We start from the raw sequence: 23301 nt of genomic DNA, 5'->3' as shown, positions 1-23301 counted from the left end.
CCATTCTGCTGGCTTTTAAGCCTTATCTTGTTTTATTCTATTGTATGCTTAAAAACAAAGGCCTGTGCCAAAAGGCACATATCCATCCCCCATTCACAACTGTTAAAATTAAAATTGTAACCGAACAACTATCATACTGTGTAAGTTCAACAATTCCATTTGCCGTGTTCACCTTGGCAAGTGGTCAGCCTTCCCCACAACTTTGAAGCTGCAGAAGTGAGTGGAGATCATCCCAGCAGCTCCTCAGCAATCCACAATGGTAGGAAGGCTAGAGATTTGTTTGGCAACTGAGTGGCAGTGCCCAGAGAACAGCTTCCCCAGCAGCACCAAACTGGCACCCCATGGCAGCCTCTCCTGCTTCTGAGTCAGTGGGGGAAGGGGTGCAACTGCAGCAATGCCCAACAGGCTACACTCATCCCGGGGCCCCTCCTCAGAAAAGGAAAGGGGCTTGAGAGATGAGGGAGCTCCACAACTACAACTGTTTGATTTGGCCAACAAGGCTAGTAGTCATTGTGTAAAGCACTTTACAATACAGTATATACATTATGTTCAACAACCCTGACAGAAGTCACTCACATCCTCACGGATGAGGACGGCGGGCAGGGGATTTGGCCTAGTTCAAAAGCAGGGCTCAGAATTTAGACGCTGTTAATTTTTTGGCGTTTGGTAAGTTTCGTGCCTTGTTTTTATGTGTATCAGACAGGAATGTGCCTTATTAGATTTTAGTGGTGTTATATATATATATATATACATATATATATATATATATATATATATATATATATATGGCTTGCAGTGTTGTTTTTTGAGGGGGGCGGGGGGAGTATCAGCATTTTTATCCCCACTTTTTTATGGCACTTACTGTAACAACTTAATGGTGAGTACGGGCTCCTTTTCGTCTGGGGGCGGGGAGCAGAGGCTAAGGGCCTCAAAGTCTGGAAGAGGCCCAGGCCTCGCTGGGGAGCTTACTTCTGAGTAGGCAATGTATAGGAACGCGCCGCAGGTCTGTGAGAAGAGATTCTATGAGGACGTCGGCAGCTAACCTGTTTAAATTCATAAACGCGCCCAAAAGCAACCTCAACGGAACAAGCACACGTTAGGGACCTATGTACTAAGGCAGCTAAAACTGCAAGGCGTCAGGGGCCACGGGGAAGCGAATAAATAGCAGTAACAACAGGCACACGAAAGCGGGCGAAGAGGCGAGGCCACGCCTTTGGCAGTTCCTTCTCCTAACCGCCCGCTCTCGCGCCCATGGCGCTGAAGCCACGCCTCCTTCTCCCGTCACCGAGCTCAGCTCCTCGCGCCGCCTCAGGTAAAGCCGCACTTCTGCTCCTGCCCGCCTTTTGAAGAACTTAGCCACGCCCCCTCCCTCTTCGCTCCTCCTTAGGTGCGTTTCCTAAGCTCCGCCCTTGTTCTCCCTTTTCAGGTTTTGGTCCCGGAAACTGGGGGCGGACGAAGCGAGTGTAGCCGGTGGCCTCGCTTCGACAGCGGCTATGGCGAGGATGGGAGCCGTCGCCGCTGCTTCGCTTCCCCTTACACTTCTTCTGGGACTTTTGCCCGCTGCTTCAGGGCTGAGGCTCCTCGAAGACCCGCCAGTTTTCAATTGTTCCCAGCCGGTAAGTCTCTCGGGGCCAAAGTTCATTTTTCCGGCTCTTTCGAAAGCGGCGTCGTAGTTAACTCGAGGCTGCGGATGCGGAAGTTCTCGGTTCGGGTTCTTGCTACTTGTCAGGAACTCAGGAGGTTGCTTTTGACAAGCCCGTCTCTCACTCCGAGCCGTCGCCAGTTTGTTAATGTAAAGGTTGCTGTATTGACCTACTTCGCAAGGTTGTTCCGAGGATTGCCTGCCCGCGCCTTCATTCTCTCCCTCCCCGCTTCTCTGTTCTTTGTGTTTATTTAGTTAAGGACCTGCCTTTGTAAAGTTCCAGATACCTGGATGGTGCTGTAGAAACAAATTATTCCGAATAATAATGTGTGTGTCCCTCCATGTGTTGTTGGACTTAGCTCCCAGCAGCCTTAGCCATGACTGCAGGTTCCCCACCTCTGTGAGATGAGCAAAGTAAAATGGGGTTTTTTTTCGAAAATTGTGGTGGTGGTTGTACATTTTTTTCCTTGCATGGTACTACTGAGCCAGTGTGGTGTAGTGGTTAAGAGCGGTAGTCTCGCAATCTGGGGAACCGGGTTTGCGTCTCTGCTCCTCCACATGCAGCTGCTGGGTGACCTTGGGCTAGTCACACTTCTCTGAAGTCTCTCAGCCTCACTCACCTCACAGAGTGTTTGTTGTGGGGGAGGAAGGGAAAGGAGAATGTTAGCCGCTTTGAGACTCCTTAAAGGGAGTGAAAAGCAGGATATCAAATCCGAATTCTTCTTCTTCTTCTACTGTATCTGTTTAGGAAAGAATATCTAGCCTTAGTTGGTCCACAGATCAATGGCTTAAATAAAGAGCTTCTCTGGAGGAATTACAGGTGTCTAAAATCAAAGCATTGAGTGTGCTGCAATGGCAACATTATCTTCCTGAAGTAGTATTTGTATTTTAATTTACCTCTGCAAGTGATCTCTGACTAAAGGATTGTGTACTCTTTTACCAATAGTGATAATTCAGTCAGAAACTTCCATGCTTCGCTTTTCATTAAAGCCCTATTCTATGTGTGTGTGTGTGTGTGTGTGTGTGTGAGAAAGATTAATGCTGTATTAGTATTCTTTTCTTAATTAGCATACATTTGTGTACAGTCATGCATGCTTCAACAACACTGAACATGGTTAACCTTCTGGTAACTGATGAGCAACCAGCCTTCCTCCCAACTTTGAACCTGGGAAATTTGGTGGAAACATCTCTTCAGTTGCATAGTGATTCTCACCACCTCCTAAGCTTTGCAGATAGGAGAAAGAATAGGGACTGTTTGGCACCTGCATGGCCAAAATGCCTTGAGGGTCTTGCCTATGCAAGGCCAAACTAGTAAGACCCTGCACCACCGCGGCTTATCTCTTCCTCTACCACCAAACAGGTTTCCCGGTAATATATTCAGACTCAGTCAGGTTGTAATGTATTAACAAAGATTCTAGTTAATTGTGAACGCAAACAAGCTTTAAATACTTTGAAACACTGTAATCCGATTCATTTTCTGCTCCCCTCTGTCTATAACTCACTCTGACTCCTATGCCTCCCACCCACAAGAAACCAACCCAACTAACTGCCAAAACCCCTGTGCTGAGCCTTAAACACAGTTAGGCTCCGCCCCTGGGCTTTCTTTTTAGTCAGCCTCTTAACCCTTTCTCTCCCCGCCCCAGTACGACATCTCCATAATGAGTGGGCAAACACCACACACCCCTTCTAGCTTTTCCTGCCTTTAAGCAGCAGCAGCAGCAGCAGTCTGTTTCCTTGGTAAAGACTTGGAAGGTTTGCCCAGAGAGAAGTGAATAGGCAACTACGGTACTTACTTACTTTAGCTCAGCCAGCAAGACTAATAAAAAATTGTAGAACCCTGCTTGTATATATGACACTGTACCAATACAAGGGCTTCCTACTCCTATTGATGTTGACTGAAGTCTTACTCAGTGTTGCTAGTCTTCCCACCATCCTTTTGCCATCTCCTTTCCCACATCTCCTGCAGTGAACAACATTAACAGTGGTAGAGCAGGTCTCTAATGCCTTTACTATCCTACATTGTTAATTGCCCTCCTTAGTAGACACATGCTTAACTTAAACACATTCTAAGAGTCTCCAGTATTAGGATCTTTAGACAATTTGCTCTGATATAGCTGGCTCTTTTACATACTTCTTCAGAAGTTTTAAAAAAATCATAGGTCTACCAGCTTCTCTTTATCTGTCACTGGCACAAAAGCAGCAGCTCGTGAAATCTTTTATAAGGTCGGAAGTTACCGAACAGGCTCTTTATCAGAAATTTTATTTTTCATAACTCTTGCGGAAACCACAGCTGATGATACAAGTGGCTTAAGCCAAGCCAAGCAAATTTCAGAAGCTTCCCTTGGTTACAGATTGGAGAAGCTGAGGCAATGTTCAAGAAGTATTTGTCAACTGAGAAGTGTAACATTTCAGTAAACACCTGAACATGCTCTACCAAAAACTGTACAGTGGTACTTCGGGTTACAGACACTTCAGGTTACAGACTCCACTAACCCAGAAATAGTACTTCGGGTTAAGAACTTTGCTTCAGGATGAGAACAGAAATCGTGCAGCAGTGGGAGGCCCCATTAGCTAAAGTGGTACCTCAGGTTAAGAACAGTTTCAGGTTAAGAACGGACCTCCAGAACGAATTAAGTTCTTAACCTGAGGTACAACTGTACTTTATGATAGAAGTGGATAACCTGTTGCCTGTTGCCCTTTGGATGTTGTTTGATTAGAACTCGCATCATACCAGACCACTGGAGTGCTAAGGATGGGGCACTAAGGCTGAGAGAGAGTAGCTTACTAAGGACACCTAGCGTGTTCATGGCTGAGGTGATACTTGAACTAGGGAGTTTCCAGCACGCCATCTTAGCCACTCTGCTATGTTAGATATCTTGCTCATTTCACCCTCCTACTTTTTCATTTTCTGATGAGAAATTCTCCTTCTACGTAGCTTTATATGCTACAGATGATTTGGCTATAGGGAATCCATTCTGTGCGTAGATGACACTTTTTGAAAACAATCCAGTCATACAGTTCTGTGAGTCATCACTTAATATCATTATATCAATTTTTTAAAAAAATATTTGTGGTTTATGGAACTTGTTCTGATCGTTCTCACAGATTAGAGATGATGCATACTTTTATTTTTAACCGTACTGCTATGCGGCAGATTAGCCTAACTTCTTAATGGTAGTGAACAAACATCTGGTAATATTTCCTTCAAGTGTGTTCAATCAAGAAGTACTGAAAGGAATATGAGCTACACAATACCATGTCCACAGTTATTACTTCTATCATTTCAGTGTATTGACCCTTTATCCTTGTTGTGATGCATGGTTAAAATAAATAGTCTGGATAAGGTAAAAACATTTGTATCTTAGGTGTTAGAAAGGTTCTTGTTCAGTTATTTTTGAATATAATATCACAGTGAATCCTACCACTAGTGCTGGTGGGTTATCTTTGTCAACAGTATCCTCCTAGTTCCCAACCTGACAAACTGTTTAATATTGGCTATGGTTTGTTTGAAACAAGGCAACTTCAAACCATGGGTTATAATTGTGGGATATGAAGTTGACTTTTTTCAACAAACTGATGTTAAGATTAGCCACATTCTTAGGGCTCAGATGACACACAAAACTGTGGTTAGTCAAAAATGGAAGTGAACACCTCCAAACCCCATGTGGCCACACCAGAGAAAAAGAGGTGGGACATGCAAGCACAGAGGGGGTGCTAAATTAATTCCCTGTGTTTTAAACCATGGCTAATTATGACTTCCAAACACAGCCTTTGACTGTAGTACCCTCTTTAATTATTAGGTTGCTATGTTGTTCCATGTCTTGTATGACCATATTTGGGTGAATAGTCATGTTATGTTCTCAAACAAGAGACCTTTTAAAAAAAAAAAAAAAATTATTGAACGATTTTAACAAACAATTATCCATCAATCAGTATAACCATTTACATTCCCCCCCCCTTTTTTCTTCTCCCTCCCTCTCCCCCCCCCCCCCCGCCCCCCTCAGAACTTCCCTTAGTTCCCCTCTCTGGTTTCTTTGCACATATTATTCTCTGCATGTTATAAAATTGTACATATCATTGCCTTATCTCTCATGTATTCAACTAATAAATTTGTGGATGTTTATTCAAAACCTGCCAAGGAGTCCAAATCATTTTGTTGTCTTTTTAAATAATTTGTAAAAAGTTCCCATTCTTCTTTGAACTCACAATTGTCCTTGTCACACAGTTTATATGTCAATTTGGCCAATTTCGCATAGCTCATCAGTTTTTCTTGCCACTGTTCTTTCGTTGGGATTTCTCAAACAAGAGATCTTGATGTACAGTACTTGGTCTATGTTCAGAGAGTGCCTAGTTTATTGGTTGTTAAGGAGAACCAGCCTGATTAAAGCAGATGGTAGTATTTTTTAAACAATTGATCACTGTTTACACACAAGGGTATATTAAACAGTAGAGTTTAAATTCATTAGCACTAGTCATATAATCCAAGTGCAGAAGTCATGGCTGTTAACCAAAGCAAACTTTTAGATCAGTCATGTTATATATGAACTACGGTAGTTGTCTGGTTGGTTGGTTGGTTGGTTGGTTGTTTAAAAAACAACTGTTAGCACCGTAAATACTTAAACGCATTCCCACCATATCATTGATTGGTTTAACCAAACTGAATTCTAAGTATAAATGATCTTTCTCTTTTTGCACCTGGCTTCATCAGGCTCTGAGAATTGGAATTGTTCCTCTCAATTAATATGTTTGTGTTCTCTCTTGCAGGGTTTAAATTGCCTTGTGCGAAACAGTAAGTATGTTGGTTATCTTTTTTTTTAAAGTCTTTTTAGATGGTTTGTGCTTCAATCTTTGTTTCCTTACTGTAATTTTACAGCATGAAAATCAGTGAAGTGTGTGTTTATGTATGTCAGCTTAGAAATCCAAGAAACCATTACTTCATTGGGGAGAGTGAGGGAAAAGATCAAACAGGCAGCACGTGGAGCAATCTTGTGCATGTTTACTTGTTCTCTATTGTTGTATATGTTGGCACACTGGTCAGTGACCGAAATAAATTGATTCATTCATTCATATTTACTTGGAAGCAATCCCCACTATGAATGTGTCAAATTCCAACTTCAATTCCTCATTTATATATTGCACTTTTTCCTCATGATGCATTCACTAGTAGTTATTTTTCCATGTTGAAAATAGTCAGACCTTCACATGCAGCAGAATGAGATGGTTGGCTGGACTGTACAAGTGAAGTTCAGCTTGTAGGTGAAGAGTACTTCTTTGGATTCTATCACATGTACGAAGTCCCCTATAATATTTTTTTTAACCCACAGTAACTGGCTTTGGCCCAGTCAACTCTTGCTATGCAAGTTTTCTACTTACAAGGAAGGTTTTTGTTTCCTTACATGGAGGAATATTCAAAAATAGGATCCCCCCACTTGGTAATCTTCTGGGACATGCTGCTCCACATTTTCAGGATACTGCCATCTTATTCCCAACTCATTTTTGCTGTATGAGTAGACCTAGCCTATTTCAGGTTGAGAAGTGTTGGAACTGTAGGTAAAATGGGGGCAGAGAGACTCCTTGAGATCCCCAGTTCCATCTTCCATGGAAACAGGCAGAGATGTAGAGACATGTTATCTTCTTAGAGAACTGACATTCTAAGTAAACTGAAATATAAAGGTAATTCAAAAACTATCCATATTCAGACTGTTATAAACAAATTTATTAACCTGTACAGCTTGTCCAATCATGTGTGTCTCAAAGCACAACTTGTGCATATTTGCCCCCTGCTGTGGCTCCTCCTAGAAAGTGTGTTTATAGAGAAATACTTAGCCAAGAGGCTTATGTATATGTTCACTGTTGACCCTAATGATGGGTGAGCTCCACTGGATTCACTCCTTTAAGTTTTTCCTAGCTTCCTTTCAAAGGCCAGTGTAACACAGCAAGTGCTATTGTGCTCAGGTCACGTGGGTGGCCTTCCCATAGGCATCTTATTGACCACTGAACAGAATGCTGGGCTAGATGGGTCTTTGGTCTGACCCAAGAAAGCTCTTCTTCTTTTTTGTTCCTGTAAGAAATTGGGTAGCTTCCTAAATTTGGTAAACATAATAGTATGGGAGGATGCAAGTAAGGCCAAAGTGTTGGTATCATCCAAACAAAATCAATGGCCACATCAAAAATGGTCCTTAAGTTTATTTTTGTTTAACTGGCAGGTACCTGCATGGATCAGAGCTGGCTCAGGGCTTCACAGTTGACTCCATCAGCCCCAAGTTCCCTTGCTGTTCATATTGATACTTTCTTGGATAATGAGGAAAAACTGCTCCCTGTGCTGAAGATAGACTGGAAGGTGGCTACTGATGGTAAGCAAAGGGCAATTTAATATAGACTTGAGTGGGCTGGCATTTAATGGTAAATTGGGTTCTGTAGCATGTAGCATCTGTTTGGCCCAGCAGTAGTACCCAGAGCTGCCATTTAAAAGTTTTTGTGGATGACTTGACCATTGCATGATTCCATGATGAAGAACTTAGGTGACTGTGCAGAGTGCAGGCTCTTACAAGCACGATAGAGGAAGCAAACCTTGGCACATGCTGGCTATCTGAATTAGCAGGAGTCACACTCAGTGTCTAGGTGGGAAGAGCTACAGAAAAATGCAAATAATTGACTATACAGCTTAATTTGTCAACTGCCAATAATTGTAACATTCCCCCTCTCTCTCTACACACACACAAATGTATCAGAAAAAGTAAAGTATCAGCTGTTGGGAGAGGTAAAGCCTATATCTCATTTTTACTATAACCATTTTACTCTCTGTAGTTATTCCATCTTGATGATTCAAGTGGCACTGTTTTGTTTGTGTTTTGGAATAATACATTTATTCCCAAAATCTCCAGATATCACACCTGCATAGTAACACATGGTTACATGCATGTTAAAGCGTAATATATGTTTTGGGACACAGATAGACTTGAATTCCTCCCTTGGACACCTTTTCAGAAACACAAAATGTAAGAAATTCAGAGCAGATTGACTGTTAAAGTGGTGGTATTTCACTTCAGGCAGGGAAGGCAGTAGTACAGTTGTAGTATTCATGGACCCTGTCGATTACTTTAAACACTGGAATTTGCAGGATAAATTGAGTCCTGAGTGCTGAAAGTATAAAAAGATAGATTGGAAAGCTAATGAAGTTGCCTTATACAGAATCAAACCATTGATCCATATTGATCAATATTGTCTACTCTGCCTGTTGACAGTTCAATCTCTGGTGAGGTATTCCTCACCTGAGATCTCTAACTGGAGAAAACAGATTAAACCAGAGACCTTCTGCATGCTAATCATATTCTCTGTCACTGAGCTGCGACTCGTCTGTTTCCCCTCCAATAAATAAACTATTCCTTAGTGCATCTTCTACAGGCTGATGTAGTCATATTAAGAAAAGCCTGGGCCTGCCCCTTCATTTCTTTTTCTAAGCCAGGATTGACTTTTTCCACCTCTGCAGTCAGATGCTCAGGCTGCAGTATGAACATTTATTTTCCTCTAGAGGTCACAAACAGAAATAAGTTGTTTCCTTACAAATCCTCCTCTTTTTCTTCCCTCCCACCTCGGCCATACACCAACCAGGAAGTGTTCAGAACCTCAGAGGGGCAGAATTGGCTGTGCTTCAGGTGAGCACTAACCAGCAGGTCTGTGCTCAGTTCGATCTTCAGAACAACTTGTTGGAACAAGTCCGTCCAAATGGTGGAGGTCGGGTAAGTGATCATGGAGGTATTACAAATGTTCTGCTTCTTTTCCTCTTCTCAGAATCTCTTGGCTTGTTGTCTGCAGAAGATATAACATTCCCAAAGCAACAGAGCAGCTTTGTGCTTAAGAACAGCCTTGTAGTGTAAGAATATGCCCAGTTGCCTGCAGCAAATAAAAATGACTCCTACACAGCCCCTGCTGCGTGTGCATTACCTGGACAGAAGCCACGAGGATCCACTCTGTTTCTCACCTGGTGAAGTGCAGTGGAGCAGTATGATTTTTCTCTGTCCCTGAACTAAAGTGTGTGTGTGTGTGTGTGTGTGTGTGTGAGAGAGAGAGAGAGAGAGAGAGAGAGAGAGAGAGAGAGAGAGAGAGAGAGACGAGATGGAGAGGGAGAGCTCAGACTGGGAGCACCCACAGCATAAAACAGGAGAGAGAAGGAGTATCATGACTGGCTACTGCCAAAGTAAGAAGAGTTGCTGCTCCCAACTCCTTTGCTTTTTCTGTTGGTAACAGAAGCCATCTGAAATTGCTCAATGGGAGAAAGCAGCAATATTTAAATTTTGTAAAACCCAGAAGGCAGTGGAGAGTAAGATGTATAACATTTGCTGCTGACATTTCTGCTGCTTTGGCAGGTCTGTAACATTGACTGCCTGTAAACATTGTAAACATTGTTGTTTTATCTGAGTGAGTGGGACCAGAGGTTGGAAAAACTGCAGGGGAAAAGGGAAGGGGGCACCACAGGTTTTGTCTGCCCCAGTGGATGCATGCACTATCAGCTCTCTTGGACATAACCCACTGCTTTTGTCACCCTATAGCCCCTGTCTCTCTGGCCTCCCCCCTGCCAGTTTACTCACTACCTTATAGCAGGAGTGGAGAGGGGGGACACTAGCAGAACATGAAGAAGAGGACAACCATTCTAAAATGTATTTCTAAGGCTGCTATTAAAAATGTTCATTTAGTGCCAGCAGCCCTGCCTGCAAGACTTCAAAAGTACATCCCTCCTTTATCAGAAAGCAGAGTAGGCAGAAGAGTGCCCCAAATGATACTCTGTTGACCTAACAAGGCTATACAATTCTAGAAGGCATTTGGAGGAGAGGAAGGAGTGAGTTCTTCCATCCACAAGGAGCAAAGTAATGAACAATTCAGAGGTAGAAAAATGGTTTCATGGGTTTGAGACTAGTTGATTGGACTTGTCCAGATCTCCCCTCTCTCCCTCCATCCCTCCTGTATCATGCCTGTGGATTTTGTATTATTTATTTCATTTTTCTGCTATAACTCCAGTGTTGCAGTTCCGTGCAATCTTGGTTTTTAACTTCAGCACACTGGTATTGGTTGACAGATCTTTCCTCTTTTTGTTGTTTCAGTGGAGTTTCTCTTTCAATCGTTTTGAGGTAGAGCCAGGTCAAACATACCAAGTAACTGTTCATCACTTGCCCAAATTAAGTACTCCAGGAGACTATAATCGGAAATCTGTGCCATTCACAGTACCAGGTAAAGGACCCTCTTTATAATGGTAATGATGGGATTTAGTATTGGGCTTATCATGTAGTAAAATCGTGTTGCTAGACTAGGGATGGATAGAAGAACTATTTTCCATTCACTCTCTTTTGCATATAATGAATTGTAGGTCCATTCAATTTTTTGCAGTTGATTTTTTTTTAATGTATGAAAACTTTGAATTTAAATTGGAGGAATTTTATACACATTCTTCCCACAAAACATGCATGTTTTTGCTTTTTGGTGCATTTTATAGGAAAACACACATTTTGTACATATTCTTTACCATAAAGTATGCATTCTTTACTTTCTTGAACCACAAGGTTCATTTTTGCATCACAAAATTAGGAATAGTGCATCCAATTCATATATAAGTCTGGGACCAGTGAATTAAATCAGGTTCACTTTAAAATGCAGATCAAATGAATTCCTCCATCACGAGGCAGGACTGGGTTCAGATGCAGATGTGACTTTGTGGTGCTGCTGATACGGATATTATAGTGCTATACAAAAAGTTTTTTAAAGTGACTGGCCCTACCTGCAGGTTTCCAGTCTCTATATAAAGAAAAATAAGAAATGGAAAGAAGACTAAAGCAAGAATAGCCAATGTGGTGCGCTGGGACGTTTTGGAGTACAATTCCCACCCCAAGCCAGTATGGCCAATGGTCAGGGAGATGGGAATTGTAGTCTACAGTATCTGGAGGGCGTGTGACCAAATGTCAGATGGGAGAGAATTTCAAAGAAAAGGAACTGAAAGGGTAAAAACAGGAAATAGGTGAAAAAATTCTGGGCTTGCAAAATAACATAGACCCAGCAGAAAGAAACTGATGCAAGTGGTGTGAACAAAAAAAAGAGAGATGGAAGATAAACAGGAACTATAATGGGCAAATATTGGCAAATCAGTTTTGAAGAACTTAAAAGGAACACACGCATAAGAATAATAATGGTGATGCTGTTGCTGCTGTTGATTTGCAGTTTGGAAAATTGAGCACACATATAAAGGTAGACCACAGAAAAACAACTAAATCATATAAATAAGCTGTGTGTTGCATTGTAAGCCTGGAGGGGTGTGTTTACATGAATTGTAGTATCTAAAGAACATGATCTTTATATTCATTACCAGTGTAGTATTTTCTAAACAATGTAGTGTTTAACCTCAGTAGCCCAGTGATCAAAACATAATTAACATTCTTTAGGCTGTCTACAAACTCAAGTGGTCAGCACTACTTGTTGCTGTTTTTCAACTAGACTCTGACCTTGGTTTCATAATGTAGGCTGGACTTTTATTTCCCCCAAATTTTCTCTCTCTCTCTTCCAGTAGTATTGAAATTACTTTGTGTCAATGCGGAGCACTTTTATTTCTTTTGTAAATTTCACTGTTTCTGTGACTTAGCCTGAATTCAAGCAAACAAGTTTCAGTGTATAAGCTGGTAAAGTTCTGGATAAAGTTTTATGATGGCTTATTGTATTTTATGATTGTTGTCATACACTGCCCTAGGAGCTATTTGGATGAAGGGTACCTTAGATAAAGCAAATTATCCTAACTGAAATTTCATGTCTAGTCACCCTGGAGCCCATCAAATGTAACTTAGTGCCCCCTCAAGTGTACCTTGCAAGTGTTCTTCCACTTGTATATATTTGTGGTACTTAGCTAGAAATTCTTGCCTATTGTACTCTGTCTTTCTGGACATAAATGCAATCCTTCTGTCTTTTTGTTTCAGATTGCACAGACCCTATCATGAAAACAACAGCCCCATGTCTGCAATTAGGTAATGTTTGTTTAAGTGTGGGTAGAAGTGTAGGAAATCTATTTAAAGTACTCACAGTTCATGATTATATTAATATATGCAGGCAGTGGATGGGAACCCAGCCTGGTTGGAAGAAGCCTAGATGATGAGACATTATTGGTGAGCTTTAACCCAGCAATGGAGTCAACCGATTACTTCATCCATGTGACCAGCTTTGAAAAAGATGGAGCAGAATGTAAAAAGGCCACACAGAAAATTTCAGAGGTAATAAAGCTGTTCTCCATCTTCCTCCCCACTTGAGACACTTATTTTAGAAAGTGCTTGTATTTAATCCCACCTCAACAAATACTAAGTTCCTACTTATTTATTCTACTTATGTCTGCCCTTCAGTGCCTCTAGATTAGAGGCAGCTAACTTCTTTCAGCCCAAGGACTTCATTGCCTCATGACAATTTCAAGAGCTGCATAGCAATAATGAGTGTGGTCAAAAAGTGGGTATTGCATTCTCACACACGCATGCACATACCACCATTCACCAGAGCATGCACACATCCTAGCCAGAGGCACTCCTAGCCAGAGCAGCTACCTGGCCATCTAGGAACACACAGGACCCAGCAACTATCCTGAAGTTCGTGATAAGTTCTTCCTTAACTCTGATTTCCTACTCTGAACCCACCTGTGCTCGGGAGGCATCACTGGGATATTTGAGGCACAATGTATTTGAGATGACAAATGCTTCTCATTTTTTTCTGTGCTGCTACTCATTCTTTATCCCGAGTTCATTCAAGCTCTTTGTGATTTTTACCTTGGAATTCCACTTTGTCTCTTGGTTTCTGCAGAAGGAGTTGCTGCAGCCAATGAACGTCACAGTCAAACTAGAGAGAAACTTGAAGATTTGTTGCGAATACACGGTGCAGGTATGGTGAGCTGCTTTTCTTATTTGAATAAAGAAGGGAGTGGCCATGCCAGTTCCACATCACCCTGTCTGTGTGCTTCAAACCAAACACAATTATTTCTCCAGAGATCATCTTATCTCTGGTTATTACAAGTTATACAACGTAACCATAATGAATTATTTTAACAGTGCTGATACCTCACCGTTTCATCTTCACTAGAGTATCTTGAATTGTGCCTGGAAATGAACTGGCAACCAATGCAACTGTTTGAAAACGAGTTACACGAGTTCTAAATGGAACCCTGGCCAGTAATCTGTCTGCTGCATTTTGGACCGGTCAAAGTTTCTCAGTCGTCTTCAAGGACAGCCCCACATGAAGCACACTGCAATAATATTTCCTGCCTTCTTGCTGTGAATTTTGCACCCCATCCTACTAAAATCTCTGCTTAACATGAACGCATACTGCTTTATGTCCAAAACTGTATCCATTTGTAGGTTTTATTTTCAGACACTTCTTCACTCTCCCTACATTTAGTATGACACAGTCTGAAGATGACAAAACAAAATGCCTAATCAAGGGGCCACAAGTAAATATGGTACTGTTGACTTGCTCTCCTTTCTAAAAGATGTGTCCATTACAAAAGCGAGCAATTAATTCCACACAATATGCAATTTGCTCCAGAAACACCAAGTGTTAGAGTATCAAAGAAACTGCAAAGGTGTTCTCTCCTGTCTTTTTCTTTCCAGATTCAACCATTCTTTGCACGTTGTGCCACAGATTGTATAAGGCATTCCATTTCCATCCCATGTCTCCCTACTACCTTGCCTTACGGGACACCAGAGGAAGTTGGTACGGACTTCATTTTGAATTTGTGTAGCTAATTAACTGTTGCAAGAATTTGTTACAAAACAAGCCAAAGACCTGTAGAGTCCCCAGTAATCTGTACGCAAATGTTGCAATTAACATAAAGCAGCAAAAAATAAATAAGGAAGACAAAGGTGGGTACAAAGGAATTAAGATACCCAAAGGTTGGCAGCTGTCCCCTCCCTTTTAAAGATGGTACTTTAGTCTAAGAACCATGTAAGCATCATCCACAGGATAACAATGGAAATAAGGCAGAAATCATCCTTCCTCACAAGAGTAGCAGATGTGGCTCTGCTGCTGCCTTTGTATGATGAAGTTATAGATTAGGGGCTGAATGACTTACTCAGTATCCATCATTGTCATCATCATTATCTGCTAACTTGTAATGCCACTTTTCCACAAAATTGTGCCCAAAGTGGCTAACTACATATCAAGTGAACAATCAATATAACCATTTTTAAAACATTAGAAACAACTAGAAATAATATCAATAAAAACACCCCAAAAGATAAAGTTTGGTTTATTTGCATTGTTTTGCACAATCTAATTTAACAGCCTAAAACTAAGCAGGAGAGAGAATAATGCCTAACCCAGAAATGAAAAGTAGTGTTCAAAACAGTAGTTTGAATCCAAACCTCAAACAGGAACCAACTGCAAAGAATCTCTGGTCGGGTGAAGGGAACAAACCTTATGAGAAAGTCATAAAGCAGCTGGGCCTGTTCTACCCCTCTTGAAAGGAGCTGGAGAGGGAAGATAATTTCACTTAGAATCATAGAATTGTAGAGTTGAAAGGGACCCTGAGGATCATCTAGTCCAAATCCCTACAATGCAGGAATGTGCAACTGTCCTGTGTGGGGATCGAAACTGCGACCTTGGCGTTATCAGCACCACGCTCTAACCAATTGAGCTATCGAGAAGATCAATTCTCTTTCTGTTGAAAGCATATGTGGCTTCAGATATATTGGGCTGTTTCTGCCAATAATTCTTGGCTCAGTAAAGATGTAAGCAAGAAATACCCTGTTATTTTTTGGACCTGAGCAAAGCAATTCTGCTGCTTATTGCTAATAGCTGGGGGGGGGGGGGGTTGCATCCACCTCACTCCCAAGTGGTCTGGTAGTTTTGCATGGTCTAATTACTGCAGCAGTGGAAATGTTCCTTACATTATGCTCTTCCTATGTTGCAGATAATCTTTCTGTGGTGTTGCCCTGGGGCCTCACTCTCATCTGCATTTTAATAGTTGGATCAGCTGTCGCTTCAGTAATTTGGCTTGCTCGAAGGCAAAAAGGTATGAAAAATGTCAGAAATGTAATGGGAAGATTTGCCAGCTTGTTTCCCACATTGTCACTCCACTCGTACCTTTCTGGATACTTGGCCTTTAGCATGCAACACAGAGAGATAAAGTGACCCAATTAGAATCTCTTATCCAGCCCATGGCTCCTTACATACTATTACCTATGGTTAGATGTTGAGCCTGTGAAGTCAGTATTTCAGCATTTAGTTGTATGGATACCCCAAGTTCCATAGGAACCAAATTCCTATGGTTTGTTGGTCTAGCCTGATAAATAATTTTTGTATTACACTTTAGAGAAGAAACATAGCTCAGTAGTAGATAGCATGCAAAAGTAGCCCTGCAAAAACTCCATACAAACTTTAATTGCAAAGGGTTTGGGGGTATTTTTTTGGTGGGGAGGGGTCAGGACAACAATCAGGCTAGCGTAAGAAACAACATACTAAAAGTTGAAATATCCACCTGCTGTTTTGTATTTCCCTAGTTGTTAGAGTGGCCTTACCACAGGGTGGACCGGCATCACAAGTAATCCTCAAGAATCTCATGTGGCTGCTGAAACTTCATCCCAGGCTCTGAGGCAGGGAAAGGCTATGTTCCAAACAAACAGGAAATAACTCATTAACAGTGCAAGACACTCCAAAAATAACTGAAGTCTATAAAAATGAATAAGGGTGTCAGAGCACCTTTATTCATTTTTATAGACATCAGTTATTTTTAGGCATAGATATTGGGTCCTTAGAACTGCTGTCTCAGCTTAGTCTTCAAAAGATACTGTCATTCCTAGACCAAATGTATATTCTATCAGATCTTCTTAGATGTGTCTATTGTTTTCTTTCCGTATTAGTAACGCATTCAGGAACAAGCAGCAGTGATGGTACCCACCATGGTAAGAGAACATTTTGTTTCTATTGAGTCAGTGCAGTTTGCAATGTGGGAACCTGGGATGAGAGAATTTGAACTTGTATTGTTGTATGTACTATTAGGATAGCACATGTGCAAGGTACAAATAGAAATTTGTGGCAATAAAATGTTTGGGGAAATCTGTGGTGGTGAACTTGAAAAAGGGCCTGGGGAAGATGAAAGGGCTGAAGGCATGAAGTAGCAAGGAGTGAGCTAATCTTATTCCTAGTGACTTAAAGACTCTGCATTGTCTCTTCTAGTTTTCTGTCACCTCTCTTGCATAATACCGTATTTTTCGCCCTATAGGACGCACCGTCCCATAAGGCGCACCTAGTTTTTGGGGGGGGAAATGAAGGGAAAAAAATTATTTCCCCCCCCCGGCGCGGGGCTGGGGCGGGGGAAGCCCGAGCTTTCCCCGACCCCAGCCCCCAAACAGGCAGCTCTCTGCAAGCCGTGGGAGCCCAGCGCTGGCTCCCACTGCTTGCGGAGAGGTCCGCGAAGCCTGGACGCGCTGAGCTCAGCGCGCGCAGGCTTCAGCGTGCAGGCAACTCTCCGCAAGCAGCGGGAGCGCGCTCAGCTCAGCGCGCGCAGGCTTCAGCATGCAGGCAACTCTCCACAAGCAGCGGGAGCGCTCCCGCTGCTTGCGGAGAGGTCCGCGAAGCCTGGAGAGCGAGAGGGGTTGGTGCGCACCGACCCCTCTCGCTCTCCAGGCTTCAGCGAAAGCCTGCATTCGCCCCATAGGACGCACACACATTTCCCCTTCATTTTTGGAGGGGAAAAAGTGCGTCCTATAGGGCGAAAAATACAGTAAGTCATTTTCTTTAGTGTGTGGCGTACATAAAATTTTAACAGCTAATGCTAGTCCATATTCTAAAACAAATCTGAATGTGCAAACATAAGGTCCAACAACTCTTTAAGACTAGCATCACCTCTACTTTTGTGATCACCATCACCAATACAAATCTTAATTAGTGGCTTTATGTACAGAAATGAATTGAGATGGTGGCAGGGGAAGTTAGCTCTTCTACTATTTTTATGTATTATGATTATATTTTGGTGGTTAAATGGTGATAAGGCATGGCTTACATGTACTAAAAGGTCTTGAACACACATGCCTGTATTCTGTATAGTTTACAAAGCATATTTGGTTCCAGATTTTTGCATTCTGGCTTTCCACATGTGCAGTGCAGCAACTCATGGTGGTTTTCTTTTTTAACAAAAAATCTCTATTTTCCAGAACTTCTGCGCATGTCACAGTCTCCTCCACCCCTGAAGACTCGTAAGGTTTGGATTGTGTATTCTGCTGACCACAAGCTCTATGTAGACATTGTGATGAAGTTTGCTCAGTTCATGATCACAGTCTGTGGTACTGAGGTGGTCCTAGACTTGCTGGATGAACGTCAAATATCAGAGATGGGGGCTGTGCGCTGGCTGACACGGCAAAAACAGGAAATGGAAGCACTCTCTTCAAAGATCATCATCTTGTGTTCCCGGGGTACTCGAGCCAAGTGGCAGGCCATGCTTGGGCGTGAGGAGTTAACTGTATCTCTCAAGCAAGATAACCTGCTACCAATAGGGGATATGTTCACTCCAGCATTGAATCTGATCCTACCAGACTTTAAACAGCCAGCTTGTTTTGGCATGTACCTAGTCTGTTACTTTGAGGGCATAAGCAGTGAAAGAGATATTCCAGATCCATTTAACGTCACCTCCAAGTACCAACTGATGGACAAGTTTGAGGAAGTTTACTTCCTGATTCAGGATCTGGAGAAATTTGAACCAGGGAGAATACATCAGATTCCAGAGATCTCACCTGAGAACTACGCTGAAAGCTTCAGCGGGAGACAACTGAAGGAGGCAGTGCAGAAGTTCCAGAAATGGCAGACTGAGCACCCTGATTGGTTTAAGAGAGAGAATGCCTGCCCTGAGTATGAAGATGACCTTCAGTCTCTGAATGGGGATCTCTCTGAGGAGTTAATCCCGACTGAGGGAGGAATTCTGAAACGGCAACTGCTTCCACAGGAACCTGATCCCAATAGCTGTTGCTTGGTCAACCTCTTAGTCAATGAAGATGAGTCGGGAGCTTGTAGGCTGTTACCCCAGCTACTACCACAAGAGGATCTAGCATTCCAGACTCTGGTTGTTCCTGCTGATGACTGCTCCCAGGTTCAGGTAGTAATGCCAGTTGCCCTTACAGAAGAGACAGAGATACTTAGCCATCAACTGCTGACCAATGAAGATTTGCTAAAAAGAATGCCCATGATGAAAACTAGCACCCCCAGGAGAAACAACGTCATCCTTCAAGAAGATCTGTCCTCAAACCCCCACCCCTTGCCAGTTGATGTGAAGCAGCAGCTGGAGAGCTTAATGTACTCTCTCTATCAACAAAGCATTTTGCCCTCTGAAACACCTCTCTGCCAAGAAGATGTTAATGAGCAACAGCAGCTGGTTTTTGATGAGTCTTGCAAAGATCAAAGACAGTCGGTGCAGTCAGACCAGGGTTACATTTCCAGATGTTCCCCTTTACCTTCTGACAGCCCCCTGGAGGAAGAAGAGGAACAAGGGCAGGAAGGACATGGGTCTGCTCAACACCTCTCCCCAGATGTCTTGGACAGTCTAAAAAGTCTTCAGCAGCAGTTGCTTTTTCAGAATATTCAGCAGCACTTCAGCTAGGATCACATGGTAGGATAGCTATCTATGCCCCATACTTCTACCCAGAACCTGTTCTGTTTTGCCAAAAAAGAAGTGACTGTTGGTTAGAATGCAGACATTTCAGACATCCTCCCTCAGGCAACCTTGTGCACACATTTTTGTGAAGTCTAATGCGTAGAAGAGCTGACAGCAGAAATTTGGCAGCTTGGCTTACCTGTCTGCCCAGCCATCCTGCTGCATATACTCGAGCATTCTTGTGCTCCAGTAATCTGCCTGTAAATGAAGGTAGATACCAAACCTATAAATAATGCATTTTTTTCAAATTAATGCTACAATCAGATAGCATACAAGTGGCCTCAGAGGATCAGATGAAATGGACCAGATAGCTCAGTAAGCTCCAGGTAACAAGCCAATATAAAATGATTGTGATGGAAACATCACAAGACCTCTGTTTTATGAGATAAAAGATGTGTCCAGTCCAGCATCCTGTTTCCATAGTGAATGACCAGATGCTACAAGGAAGCCCACAAGCAACAGTCCCAACCTGCTGCTGTTGCCCCAGAATAATAATAATAGTAACAATAATAACAATAATAATAATTTATTATTTATACCCCGCCCATCTGGCTGGGCTTCCCCAGCCACTCTGAGCAGCTTCCAACCAAATATAAAAATACAGGAATGCCTCAAACATTAAAAGCTTCCCTAAACAGGGCTGCCTTCAGATGTCGTCTAAAAGTCTGGTAGTTGTTGTTCTCTTTGACATCTGGTGTGAGGGCGTTCCACAGGGTGGGTGCCACCACCGAGAAGGCCCTCTGCCTGGTTCCCTGTAACTTGGCTTCTCACAGTGAGGGAACTGCCAGAAGGCCCTCGGCGCCAGACCTCAGTGTCTGGGTAGAACGATGGGGGTGGAGATGCTCCTTCAGATATACTGGACCAAGGCCATTTAGAAGTCAGCACCAACACGTAGAATTAGTAGAAATAGTAGTCAGTAACATATTGCCTCTGAACCTAGAAGTTCTACGCGGCTATGATGGCCAATAGCCATTGATGGGTTTACACTCCATAGCTATTGCTACATCTTTTAGCAGTGAGTTCTATAATTTCCATTGCCTGTCTTGAATCTGCTTCTGATTGATTGATCTGCAAATGTAGTATTGAGAGGAAGAACGTATTTCTAATCGTTGCATAATTTTATGAACCTCTCTTGAGGTTTTATGAAGGTTTATGAACTGTCTCTTGAAGCAGGCAGATGCCAACAATTAAAAAAAAAGTCTTTTTTTTAATTGTTGGCATCTGCCTGCTTCAAGAGACAGTGGAAGAGTATGTCCTCAGGGGTAAAGTCAAACTGTTGGGAGAGTTACAATGCATGCTGTGCCTGTAGAGGCCAGTACAGGAGATACATGTTTTATTATAGCTGGGGCAGATAAAGGGATCCGGTTTCGCTATTACAGATGCACCATGGCATTTCTTCTCTCTGCACTCCTCCCAGTGGTCATTTCTCCTCTGGTCACTGCTGTGAATACACAACTTGTTTGTCTCCAGGCACTGTGGTCGCCTGCTAAAAACAACAACCCAGTACTCCTTTAGCTGTGCTGTAACCCCTTGGTTATTTGTATTACATTTTCCTACAGTTTTCCAGCTCTAGGATATGTACACAATATTCATAGTGTGTCACACTTACATAAAAAGCACTTCAATACTGCCCACTTTTTCAGTTCCTTTCTAATAATTCCTTGCATGAAATACCTCTGTTTCACTGCCACAGCACACTGAAGTGACACCTACATTGATCAAAACAGCACAAACCTAATATCTTTCCTGAATAGTCACCACCAGTTCTGGTCCTATTAATACATATGTGGTTAGGATTTTTTTGCCCCAATATATATCCCTTACGTTGAATCTCAATTGCCATTTTGTTACCCCTTCACCCTGTTTGGAATTGTACTTTCAGAGCTCTTTGCAATCCAGTTAGGTTTACACCCTCCTGCATAATGTGGCACCGCCTTGCTGCTGACCCTCTTCTCCAGAAAACTAATGAACTCCAAATCATATTACAAATGATTAAGACAAAATGTTTCACATCAAGACAAATCTTTTAGGCCATCTTCCTCAGCAAGCACTGTACTCTTATTCTATATTAATCTTACGGTCAATAAGGTAAAATGCTGTTGTATTGATTTGAAGCCCTGCATTAAGTAATTGCTCTGCCCAGTTTTAAATGCTGCAGTAATTAATTTCTTTTCATGTCACAAATAGTCCCAGCAGAGTTGCCTGAGTTTAGGGATTTTCTTGCGAATGTGTTGGCAGCTTCCTTATGCAGTCTTTGAATTATGGATAATCAAAACTGCTGAAGCAATCTTCAGAATGCACTTAATTTTGGTAATGGATACTTCTCCATGATATACCAGAAGAATCTAGGCAAACCTAATTTAGAAGGGGGTATTTTAGGAAGATGCTGAAGCAGAGGATTATGTGGTTATACTCAACATAGCTAGTGTGTGAAGCCTTCCGATTCCATCCACAATATGACTTTTAACTCACCACAGGGATGCTGTTTGCAGAAGCATCACCATGTCAAAAGTAATGAGTGTGCAGCCTCTGAATCACAGGCAAGGGGCTCTTTAATATGCACCCGCACTTTAGCTGCTCTGTCGATTTCCCATTATGCGCCACATCTGCTGTCTCCCTACACAATCCAAGGCAGGCAAATGGAAGCAAGCGGTTGTAGTGTGTAAGGGGAGAGTACATGCTTGGCAGGAGAACTTTTTGCCAATGGCCATGGGCAGAACCAATGTTGTTCTTTCAGCTGTTACTCAGTTCAAAATATGGCTCTGTATAAAATTTGCCATAGACCTGGGACAAAGGAAAAATCACAACATATATAGGTGTTGTGAGTGTGCAAGATAAGTCATTATAGGCTGTTAAAGCATCCATGTATATTGGTAACCAATTCAGCTAAAGCACAATAGCACCTGTGGTGAGGTAGAGGAAAGTGATCCCCAAGCATCAGTTCTCCATGGCCCATGAGGCCGACTGCCTTGAAAATTGTGCCAGTGTATTAAAATGAACAAGTGCAGGCTTGGTGCCTGTTCCACTGCATTACTTCTTAGCCCGTTTTAGAGACCACTCAGCAGTTTCCTTCAATGTACGTGGTCCATTTCACAATAGCAAATTACAGCTGTACAGTATTTTTTAAAAATTTGCTTTTTTGCTATGCCTTTTTCATTGGTAATAACTTGATTAAAATATATTGTATTTTGCATATCTCTGGCTCTTTGCTAAATATTTGTTACTAAAGAAAATGATATGTTAGGTATCCAGAGCATCAATTAAGTGGCATTTGTTCTGCTTTTCACTTTACATAAGGACTGGTGGAGGCTGGATGTTAGGGGGGCAGGGAGATAAGAGACTGGCTGGCTTTTCCTGCAGAATAAGGCTTTTATGGAGGAGTTTAATTGCTTCTTCTTGCAGTATAGTGAGCTCCCAACCTGTGCACATTTAACTTTTGTGTGCTCAGCTTTATTCACTTGGCAAAAAAATAAAAAGTAAATGGAAACGGGGTGAGCATCCAGGAAATAAGAATTTGGCAATCCCACCCACCATTGAACCCAATGGTTTTGAATATACACGATTTTGGTTTTAGGTGTGATCCCCAGAATGTAACCCCCATGTAAGTTGCGGGTTTACTGTACTTAACTAATGGCAAGCTACCTAGTTGCACTCAAGAGGCCAGCCTGGATATGGGTACACTGAACACCTAGCAAGAGGAGAGTAACCAGCATGCCTTCAGTCCAGATATTTTCTAGAGTACAGCTACTACCCAGTCATTCAACTTTGATTCCCTTCCTAAACTGGAACTTTTTTGAGCTGGTAGGATGCTGAGATGATAGACTGAACAGCACCACTTCATAATGCAGGTGAGAGAATCCAGCTCTGAATGCTTGTCGAAATAAAAAACCTCCTGCAGACAGAAAACTAGCACAGAAAGACAAAAACTTCTATATCTGGCCTAGTATGGATTTGTGCCTACAGGAAGGATGGAGAAATGTGATCACTTACCTGAGTCTGAAGTGGC

The 23301-nt window shown here is 42.3% G+C and overlaps 1 protein-coding gene and 1 long non-coding RNA gene across 13 annotated transcripts in view; one reads left to right on the top strand and one right to left on the bottom strand.

Annotated features, from left to right (window-relative positions):
* The window catches only part of LOC308457616, a 107176-nt gene extending 105877 nt beyond the window's left edge, over positions 1-1299 (bottom strand). For all 12 annotated transcript variants that reach the window (XR_013977026.1, XR_013977027.1, XR_013977028.1 and 9 more), the window contains exon 1: positions 863-1299. This is a non-coding gene — a long non-coding RNA (uncharacterized lncRNA). The remainder of the gene's footprint in view (positions 1-862) is intronic.
* Positions 1300-1395: 96 nt separating this feature from the next.
* Positions 1396-22490, top strand: IL17RA (interleukin 17 receptor A). Its single transcript, XM_080971594.1, has 12 exons — positions 1396-1616; positions 6407-6431; positions 7849-7995; positions 9254-9381; positions 10741-10867; positions 12595-12642; positions 12725-12885; positions 13460-13537; positions 14263-14365; positions 15564-15665; positions 16513-16554; positions 17806-22490. The coding sequence occupies exons 1-12, from the start codon at positions 1494-1496 to the stop codon at positions 19239-19241; spliced, it is 2520 nt and encodes an 839-aa protein (XP_080827720.1). The 5' UTR covers positions 1396-1493; the 3' UTR covers positions 19242-22490.
* The last annotated feature ends 811 nt before the right edge of the window (positions 22491-23301 follow it).

This window comes from Podarcis pityusensis (genome assembly GCF_964106645.2).
Source record: "Podarcis pityusensis genome assembly, chromosome: 10".
Taxonomy (NCBI): domain Eukaryota; kingdom Metazoa; phylum Chordata; class Lepidosauria; order Squamata; family Lacertidae; genus Podarcis; species Podarcis pityusensis.
This window is presented reverse-complemented; position numbering and strand designations above follow the sequence as displayed.

Coding starts and splice junctions, on each gene's coding strand:
- IL17RA (XM_080971594.1), top strand. CDS start 1,494: ATGGCGAGGATGGGAGCCGTCGCCGCTGCTTCGCTTCCCCTTACACTT. Junction 6,432..7,848: donor AAATTGCCTTGTGCGAAACA/GTAAGTATGTTG, acceptor TTTAACTGGCAG/GTACCTGCATGGATCAGAGC. Junction 12,886..13,459: donor CCACACAGAAAATTTCAGAG/GTAATAAAGCTG, acceptor TGGTTTCTGCAG/AAGGAGTTGCTGCAGCCAAT.